Below are 10,683 nucleotides of genomic sequence, written 5' to 3'. Positions count from 1 at the left end.
TGGGTGCAACCAACTTATGAACACGCATGAGGAGACCATCCTCCACCGCCAGATGTTCCCTAACTTGCCAAAGCCTTCAAGGACGTCTTCACAGTCCTTCTTCTCACACCAGCCACCTGTGACCATGGTTAGGATTTTCTGCAAGTCTAAATCATTCATGTGAGGTTCCCTCCACTCGGTCTCAGAAATCATCCCTTCACTAATCACACACACATTAATTCCTTCTTCCAGTTCTTCACCTCCAAACCACTCAACATCATCTCTCGTTTCACACTCCTCACCCCCGAGCCTTGACAGACAGTCTGCCAGGATATTGTTGGAACCAGGTAAGTATGAGATGTCAAAGTCAAATTTTTGTAGAGCCACAACCCACTTCCGTATGCTATGGGAGACAAAGTCAATGCCTTTCTAGGAGAAGACACCCAGAGCTTCTTTCTCCACAACAGAATAGTTGCATTCAGCACCCCTCAAGGGCCTAGAGACTAAAAGAATGGCTTAATCCTCCCTATCAACCTTTTGCAAAAGAACAGCTCCTAACCCCTAGTCATGAGATAAGATACCTTTGTGGGGTCAAAACTTCCTAGACAAGTTGCTTCATTCAGATGTTTGTAAATGCACTCAAACTCTTCCTCACAGCCCTTGGACCAAACAAATGTGCTTCCCTTCTGGAGGAGAGACCTCAAACAAGAGGTTTTCCCTGCAAAGTTCAGAACGAACTTGTGATAAAATTCAGCCATGCCCAGAAACTTTACAAACTCTTCTTTGTTTAAAGGGGTGCGCAAATTACAAAGGGTGCTTACCAATGACACTTTGGGTTTGATGCCTGCAGCGGACGCAAAATGCCCTAGGTACTCTATTTCTTTGACATCAAATTTGCACGTATCAGCCCTAAGGGTGAGGTCAGCATCTCGTAACTTCTTCAATACTGACCTCAGCCTCCCATCATGCTCCTCAAGATCCACACCAAAGATGAGCCCATCATCTGGGTACACCTTGACACCCTGAAGGCCTCCAAGAATGCCCTCCATCGCTCTCTGAAAAACTGAAGCTGCAGAAATCAGTCTGAAAGGCATTCTGAGAAATCTAAAGGTACCAAAGGGTGTTACAAAGGAGGTAAGATCCTGGGAAGAGGAGCGAAGCCTGACCTGGTGAAAGGCGGAGGTCAAGCCCAAGAAAGAAAAATGCCTTGCCCCCTGAAGAGAACACAGCATTTTAGTTATGTTGGGTAAAGAGTAATGATCAATAATAACTGCTTTGTTGAGCTCCCTCGAGACGACACAGAGCCTGGCCTCCCCATTGGCTTGTGGGCCATAACAACAGGAGAGACCCACTCCGTTGCTTCAACTTCTTGAATGATGCACTTGGCTAAGAGATTGTCTAATTCAACTTTCATGCTCTCCGTTACTAACAGAGGTGCATTCCTGACCTTAGCTGTTTTTGGAACAGCGTTAGATTTGACCTTTATACGATGTACATAGTTTTTGAGACAAACTCATTTCACCAGCAAAGTCCTCAGTAAATTCCTTGATCCAGTTTCGATTAGCATTACTAACAACCATAACTGGTGGTAATTCTTTTAGGCAGACAGATCTCATTGGGATCAAGGCAGATATGAAAATCACGTTGATGGAACCAACTTATGAGCGAGTCCCGCTTCATCGAGACGCAGATTTTACCAGGGATGACTCTCCCTTTGAAGTCAATTGTACCCCAGAAATAACCCAGCAACTCAATAGTCACTCCACCTTAACCTTTTGGTCTAATGTCTGGCTTCAAGAGGGTGACTTTGCCCAGCAGATTATGCTCATTAAATGTTTTGGGGAATAGTCTTACCTTGGCCCCAGAGTCGACGAGCATGCTCACTGGAGCATCATTGATCAAACCTAGCTCCTGAGGGCCATCACTAGCATTCCCTGTGACTGGGAGAATATTGATTCCTTCAAAATCTTCTTCATAAAGATCAACTTCCCTGACTTTTTTATGCTCGTTGCCCGTTCTGCAACTCTTTGAGACGTGACTTTTCCTATCACAAGTTTTGCACATGGCCTTCCAGCCTGGGCAGTCTTTAAAGTTGATCATATGGCCAGGGTTGCCACACCTGAAACACTTCCCCTGAAAATTATTTGTGTTAAAGGGCTTTGAAGTGGTGCTCGATTTGGGTTCAACTAATCTATCCACCAGCACCTTGACATTAATGTTCTTCTTTTTATCACCTGAACTGTCTTTGTGCATAATATCAACACACGCTTTTGAATGCTAGCGACTATGGTCAGCACTTATTGAAGCGATGGAGTGTCTTTTTGCCACAGGGGGTCTCTCGTTTTGTCGAGGGCGCATCCCAACATAAACTGCTCCTCTAAAGCTGCACCAAAATTGCACGTGAAAGCCAATTTGCGCAAGGTAGTTATGTACTGTTCGACTGACTCATCCTGCCTTTGCATCCTTCTGCCGAAGTGATATCGTTCACGGACAGTACTCACTTTGGGGAGGTAGTGCAAGTCCAACTTTTTGATGCAGATCTCGTATTCATTAAGAGTGGCGGAGCCACTATCAGAGAGCTCAGGATGGTGTTCAAGGAATTCTTGTCCCTCAGAGCCCAAACAATGCATTAACCATGAGGCTTACCTCTCTGAGCTTAAGGAAGTGCCACAGACACGAGCATAATGTGTGAAAACCTTCTTCCACTTCAGCCACGAGAGAGGAGGAACTCCTGGAGATTTCAAAAAGAAGGGAGGGGCAGTGACATTTTGCATGTTGTACGTACTGTTTTGACCTAGTTACTACTTAAGGGTGAACTTCAGTGATCTGCTTACAGTGCGCAATATCCACAAGTCTTATAAACTGTGCGCATCAGTGAAACTGCGTGAAACTTCAGCAACTAAAATTTAGTCCAATGCGCGCAATCCCAGAAACGTTATTTGCTGTGCGCATCAGCGGAACCATCAGCCCGATTACCGATGGCACATATTTATATAGGGAGGAGTCACTTTAGTCTGGTGCTCAATTACATGTGTAGATGTGAGTCTGGTGGTGCCGGATAACTGAAAGGCACACATTTGTTTAGATACAATTTCAAATATGTCTGATTTATTATTCCTTTTACAGCACTTTCTACCTTGAGAAGGCCCATCCTAGACCAGTGTGTGGACAAAACACATGCCGACAAATCGAGGACAAATGGATTGAGACATGGTCTAGGGACACTAACAACAAATCCCACATCAAACCTCACGTTTAACTGATGGAGCGCAAAGAGCGATATAAAGCGATATACTGAGAAAAAGTAACCTGGAGAATTTTTGCACATTAAAGTAAATTTAAAAAAAATAATAAAGAACTACATATCCACAGCTGTGTGACCTGGAAGATGATTATTTCTCAATATAGCCCTTGTTTGTGATTACCTTACAGTGCTCACATTATCATCCGCGCTAGAAGAGATGGCAGCCTGGGGTGTCTGGTTACAGAAGCTCATTTACATACAAGGAGTGGTGACAGCCTGTTCACAACGCACAGCACAACTTCTTTATGTAAAATGCTTGTACACAAAACAGGGTAATGTATTGTGTCTCTTTTCTCATTTTCGTTAATATATCCTGCACCTCGCTCTCTTCTTCTCTGTCTCTCATTTCAATTCATCGTAAATTACTCAAATTCACGATTGCTTTATCAGCACGGCACAAGTCGGGGGTCGACACAGTTTGATGGGGACTCAGTTCCACCTCGCTCCTTAGCCTGCGACTGGGAATTGTTGCTTTGTTTCTTGCGTCTGCAGACACAGGCCTCAGAGTGTTTGTAACTATCCGTCCCACCAGCAGCGTCCCCTTTATTTATTTGTGTGAGCGGCGCAAGAGAGGAACAGAGAACTTGACAAAATGAGCCCTTCTGTTGCTTAATACACTGTAAATGTGAAACAGTTTGGGGCTTAGGGGCTGGATCAAGAACAACGTCAGGAAACAAACGCAAATTAAAAGCACATTTTATTTATTCGCTGAAAACTGTTTAAAAATGTAATTTCCAAGTTCCACATAGCACTTTAAAAATATTTACACTTTCAGTCCTTTCCGAGTTTAGTTACAAACTAATAGAGGGAAAAACACATGATGTATAAAAACTGAGACCAAAAACTTCTTTTTACATTATTTTACGTTTCTTGTTTTTTGTTTTTAAAACAGGCCGTCGACCTTTGACATGAAAATTATTATAAGGGCCTGATATCACTTCTTGTGACATCACTACATGTGACATCATTGTGATTTGCATATGATAATGGGCTCCTTCTCTATTTTCCTTACTTGTGCTCTGTTTATTCCATGACACGGGTCTATAGGCATTAAAAATAAATATATAAATTCACAGGTATTCAGCCCGTTTCTCTGGTGATGTCACACATTGACATGTATTCGGCTGCTTCTTCTATTTTTAGGTGAATACAAATCACCTGCCGTTCCCCCTCCTTCCATTTCTCTTTCTTTTTCTCCCCTTTTCTTTGTCTCTCTCGCTCTCTTTATCTCTCCCCCTCTCTATCTCCTACACACTCCTGTTAGCTTTAGCTTCATGAATGTCACTGCCACTTCTGCCATTCATTCGACAAACCCTTCAGAACATTTGAGACCAAGGGACAATCAGTGTGGAAGAGGAGTTGCTGGGAGTGCAACGGATTGTCCTGGCACATATCAGCTTTTGATGTGGGATTTCGCTATTTTACCACATTCTTCAAACAGAGTCTGCTGCTTACAGTGGCTCAATTCTAGTAAAAAGTAGAGTTTGGCAAGTCACAAAATGAATAGGGAAAGCCAAGTCGGAGAGGAGCCACGGGTCACACTTTGTTATAAGGCCCGAGACACGAGCTGATCCATCAACCGATAATAGTCTATAAAAGATGCAGCAAACGTTACTTAAAACAAGGTATATGCCCTTTTATATCTAAAAATAGGTTATTTCTTGAACACCTGTGCTTCGCTTTAGTTCATTACATATACTGCAGTGGCATTTGTTAATAGTAATACATACATTTTACGAATGAAGCATCCCATCTCCAGAGCTCTGAGATGTCCACTCTGGGTGTGTTGGGTTTATAGGTTTTATCACTAATCTGACAAGTTAGCTGAAAGTACCGTTGTTAGTTCCAGTGTGGTTCAGTGTTGCTTTTACAGGTAGTGTGATCAGGTGCGATTGAATGTTATTTTTTGTATATCTTCTTCACCAAAAAAATAAAGAATGTTTCTTTTCTTTTAGTCCACATTGTTCTTGCCTCCCACTGTGTATCCTGGTGCATCATGTTGCTTTGCAATGTGTACGGAAGTGAACAGTCTCTGGAAACAAACACTTTTATAATTCTGCGAATACTGTTATCTGTTTTTCTTCTTTACTGCTAGTCGGGTCTTCTATCATCTGGTATTTCAATGTCCCACATAATTTGAATTTGATCTTTTTCCGTAATTCATTCCTCTCACAATAACAGCACTGTCCTACTCTTGTCTATGTCCTCAGATGGGTCAATATTATTATTGATGTTCTTAAGTTCTTTCCAGAGTCTCTGCATCTCTAGGATTATTTCCATGTGAGTTAAATTAAGGAGTGTATTCACTGAGGGCTGTGTGGGATCGAAAATTGACAAAAGCCCTTCACACTTTCAGTGCCCTTCTTTTTCCCCTGTGTGTGTTCGCTGATGACTTTGTAGGTTTGACAGGTGACTAAAGCTTTTTACACATTCACTGCACTTGAATAGTTTTTCCCCTGTGTGTGTTCGCTTGTGTCTTCGTAGGTATGATAACCTAGTAAAGCTTTTTACACATTCACTGCACTTGAATAGTTTTTCCCCTGTGTGTGTTCGCTTGTGTCTTCGTAGGTATGATAACCTAGTAAAGCTTTTTACACATTTACTGCACTTGAATGGTTTTTCCCCTGTGTGTGTTAGCTGATGTCTTTGTAGAACAGATAACTGACGAAAGCTCTTAACACATTCATTGCACTTAAATGGTTTTTCTCCTGTGTGAATTCGCTGATGATACCTTAATGCTGAAGAGACGCGAAAACTACTGTCACATTCACTACAATGATACGGTTTTTCCCCCGTGTGTGTTCGCTGATGTGCTTGAAGGCTTGATAACGCACTAAAGCACTTTGCACATTCACTGCACTTGAATGGCTTTTCTCCTGTGTGTGTTCGCTGATGACTTTGTAGCTGTGATAATCGATTAAAGCACTTTGCACATTCATTGCACTTAAATGGTTTTTCTCCTATGTGTGTTCGCTGATGATCCCTTAATGCTGAAGAGTAACTAAAACTACTGTCACATTCACTACAATGATACGGTTTTTCCCCCGTGTGTGTTCGCTGATGTGCTTGAAGGCTTGATAACGCACTAAAGCACTTTGCACATTCACTGCACTTGAATGGCTTTTCTCCCGTGTGTGTTCGCTGATGACTTTGAAGGCTTGATAATTGATTAAAGCACTTTGCACATTCATTGCACTTGAATGGTTTTTCTCCTGTGTGAGTTAGCTGATGATACCTTAATGCTGAAGAGCTGCAAAAATGTCTGTCACATTCACTATAATGATAGGGTTTTTCCCCCGTGTGTGTTCGCTGATGACTTTGAAGGCTTGATAACTGACTAAAGCACTTTGCACATTCATTGCACTTGAATGTTCTTTCTCCTGTGTGTATTCGCTGATGTGTTTGGAGGTTTGATAACTGACTAAAGCTCTTCACACATTCACAGCACTTGAATGGCTTTTCCCCCGTGTGTGTTCGCTGATGTCTTTGTAGAACAGATAATTGACTAAAGCTCTTACCACATTCATTGCACTTGAATGGTTTTTCTCCTGTGTGAGTTTGCTGATGATACCTTAATGCTGAAGAGAAGCGAAAACTACTGTCACATTCACTACAATGATAGGGTTTTTCCCCTGTGTGTGTACGCTGATGTGTTTGAAGTCTTGATAACTCACTAAAGCACTTTGCACATTCACTGCACTTGAGTGGCTTTTCTATTGTGTGTGTTCGCTGATGTCTTTGAAGGCTTGATAATGCACTAAAGCACTTTGCACATTGACTGCACTTGAATGGCTTTTCTCCTGTGTGTGTTCGCTGATGACTTTGTAGCTGTGATAATTGATTAAAGCACTTTGCACATTCATTGCACTTAAATGGTTTTTCTCCAGTGTGTGTTCGCTGATGACTTTGTAGCTGTGATAATTGATTAAAGCACTTTGCACATTCATTGCACTTAAATGGTTTTTCTCCTGTGTGAATTCGCTGATGATACCTTAATGCTGAAGAGTCGCGAAAACTACTGTCACATTCACTACAATGATAGGGTTTTTCCCCCGTGTGTATTCGCTGATGACTTTTTAGGCCAGTTAACCGACTAAAGCACTTTGCACATTCACTGCACTTGAATGGTTTTTCTCCTGTGTGTGTTCGCTCGTGTCTTCGTAGGTATGATAACCTAGTAAATCGTTTTACACATTTACTGCACTTGAATGGTTTTTCCCCCGTGTGTGTTCGCTGATGACTTTGTAGCTCTGATAATCGACTAAAGCTCTTCCCACGTTCAATGCACTTGAATGATTTTTCTCCTGTGTGAGTTAGCTGATGATACCTTAATTCTGAAGAGCTGCAAAAATGTCTGTCACATTCACTACAATGATAGGGTTTTTCCTCCGTGTGTGTTCGCTGATGACTTTGAAGGCCTGATAACTGACTAAAGCACTTTGCACATTCATTGCACTTGAATGGTTTTTCTCCTGTGTGAGTTAGCTGATGATACCTTAATGCTGAAGAGCTGCAAAAATGTCTGTCACATTCACTACAATGATAAGGTTTTTCCCCCGTGTGTGTTCGCTGATGACTTTGAAGGCTTGATAACTGACTAAAGCACTTTGCACATTCATTGCACTTGAATGGTTTTTCTCCTGTGTGAGTTCGCTGATGATACCTTAATGCTGAAGAGCTGCAAAAATGTCTGTCACATTCACTACAATGAAAGGGTTTTTCCCCCGTGTGTGTTCGCTGATGACTTTGAAGGCTTGATAACTGACTAAAGCACTTTGCACATTCATTGCACTTGAATGTTCTTTCTCCTGTGTGTATTCGCTGATGTGTTTGGAGGTTTGATAACTGACTAAAGCTCTTCACACATTCACAGCACTTGAATGGTTTTTCCCCTGTGTGTGTTAGCTGATGTCTTTGAAGGTGTGATAACTGACTAAAGCACTTTGCACATTCATTGCACTTGAATGGTTTTTCTCCTGTGTGAGTTTGCTGATGTATTTGAAGGTTTGATAATTGACTAAAGCTCTTCACACATTCACTGCACTTGAATGGTTTTTCTCCTGTGTGAGATCGCTGATGATACCTTAATGCTGAAGAAAAGCGAAAACTACTGTCACATTCACTACAATGATAGGGTTTTTCCCCTGTGTGTGTTTGCTGATGACTTTGTAGGTCTGATAATCGACTAAAGCTCTTCACAAATTCACTGCATTGAAATGGTTTGTCCCCTGTGTGTGTTCGCTGATGACTTTGAAGGTGTGATAACTCTCTAAAGCACTTTGCACATTCAGTGCACTTGAATGGTTTTTCCTCCATGTGCGTTCGCTGATGACTTTGAAGGCTTAAAAAGTGACTAAAGCACTTTGCACATTTACTGCAATGGTATGGCTTTTCCCCCGTGTGTGTTCGCTGATGTCTTTGTAGCTTTGATAGTCGACTAAAGCTCTTCCCACATTCACTGCAATGGTATGGCTTTTCTCCTGTGTGTGTTCGCTGGTGTCTTAGTAGGTGTGATAACCTACTAAAGCTCTTTACAAATTCACTGCACTTGAATGGTTTTTGTCCTGTGTACGTGTGCTGAGGAAGCTTGAGTAGTGATGACAAACTAAAGCTCTTGCTGTAGATGTATGATTCTTCTTTTCTTGGTTAGTGCCTGTGGGTCAGGTATATATTTGTCTACATCTCATGACTGTATTTCCTGATGGGCCAACATGGCTGATAAAGCACTCGTGTTTTTCTCACACACTTTATATGTGTGCCGTATTTTGCACTTTTAATTGCTGCTTTAACAATAAAATGCAATAGCCACCAAATATTTGCCACACTCCTAATACGTAGAAGGTGTCTTTGTAGGCGATTGTGCCTTCAGATTGGATTAAGGCTATGCACGCTTGCGGGTAAAGATGTATCTTCCTTTTGGCCGGTGCAAATTGGGACAGTCTGTTGCATTGTAGATAGAAGAACTCCTCTTTCCTTTACCCGTCAGTTGTCTTGCTTCGCTCTGTTGTTCTTCTCTGCTTACTGTGGTTTGGCCAGAAAGAGTTTACAATACACCCAGAGCACAGAATGATGGCTTGTCATCATATTAGAAAACAGAGCACTGCGGTAATCACATCACACCGATCCCATGATCAAAGCTGGTGTTGGACACTTGTTTATACAGGAAGCGGTTTGTTATTGTTGTTGCCTTAATTTTCCTAAGGTCATTTCTTCGTCTTGTGGCGTGGAGGTGCACAGCAAAGACTTACAATCACTGAACTGCCCTCGATGCTTCATCCGGGATCTGTCAGTTTGTGTGCAGGTTCCTCTGTCGCCGACTGCGCTGATGTTTTCCTGAATACTGTAGCTCAATATTTCTGCTATTATTGAAGATTTACAGCATAAGCTTCGTTATTGATGGTCATTTCATACATTCAAGGCTTGTTTTCTGTTGGATGTAAAGGTATTTAAAATTACTAAATTGAAACATAATGGAATGAGAATTCACAATGTTTAAATGATTTTAAAAGACATTTCAGGGGACATTTACCAAATCTCCACGTAATGCAGCGCAGTCCCCCCACCCCAGAGGCTGCGATGCGTTGCGCGACAGGGAGGGAGCAGGAGAGCACCATATTTTCAAAGATATGGCTCTCGCCTTCCCTTTCCCTTGCGCCGGCCCTGATTACAGCGGCCCTGCGCCATGCACACACCTTAGCACCTGTGATGCAAACACGGCACAAAATCTTCGTAAATCTCCCCCTTCTTCTTTACAGCCTTTGAAACTTAATAAGGAATATTTCATCATACACAGAAATTTAACTAAAAGTTCTGTTGATCGGGTGACATCTTATTAAGGTCTGGAAAGGAGGTGATTTACCAGTGTTCACAAAGTAACTTAGCAAAGTAAGGGCGCTCGCGGAGCACCCAAGTGCTAGAGGTGTATCTTAAGATAGACACATATGGTCAAGATTTCATTTAAACAACAATAGAGTTTCAAAAAAGAGATGGATCAGGCTGGGCTGCAAAATTTCCAGTAACTTTTCATGAAGTATACGACAAAAGTAACTCCATTCACACACTTCTTATCATTCCTTTACTATTCACTTAAGATCATCTCAAATATCAACTCCTGTATTTACCTTGCTGTTCATAAGTCACCTTTGACACTTTCAACAGCTCCCTTGGTTCAAGCATTTCTGGTTTCTTCTAACCTGGAAGATTGGAACATTATTGTGGGTTGAGGGGGGTTTTCTATCGCCATAACATCTGTCCATCTCCCTGAAACTAGTGCAGCTTACAGCACCCCCGGTTCTGGCCCTGAAAGACAACTTTAAAAAGCAAGTCTTTAGTTCTTCCTAAAGTAGATAAAGTTCTGTAAGATGCAGCTCCTCCCGGGGCTTTTGTGTAAAACAGAACGA

General features: G+C 41.9%; 1 protein-coding gene across 1 annotated transcript; it reads right to left on the bottom strand.

Moving 5' to 3' along the window:
• Positions 1-5,635: 5,635 nt before the first annotated feature.
• On the bottom strand, positions 5,636-8,688 carry LOC146839196 (uncharacterized). The gene has a single exon (XM_085600015.1). The coding sequence runs from the start codon at positions 8,597-8,599 to the stop codon at positions 5,636-5,638; it is 2,964 nt and encodes a 987-aa protein (XP_085456141.1). The 5' UTR covers positions 8,600-8,688.
• Positions 8,689-10,683: the final 1,995 nt, after the last annotated feature.

This window comes from Triturus cristatus, chromosome 4_2 (assembly GCF_964204655.1).
Source record: "Triturus cristatus chromosome 4_2, aTriCri1.1, whole genome shotgun sequence".
In the NCBI taxonomy this organism is placed as follows: domain Eukaryota; kingdom Metazoa; phylum Chordata; class Amphibia; order Caudata; family Salamandridae; genus Triturus; species Triturus cristatus.
The sequence above is the reverse complement of the archived record's forward strand: the minus strand, read 5'-3'. Positions and strand labels throughout refer to the sequence as shown.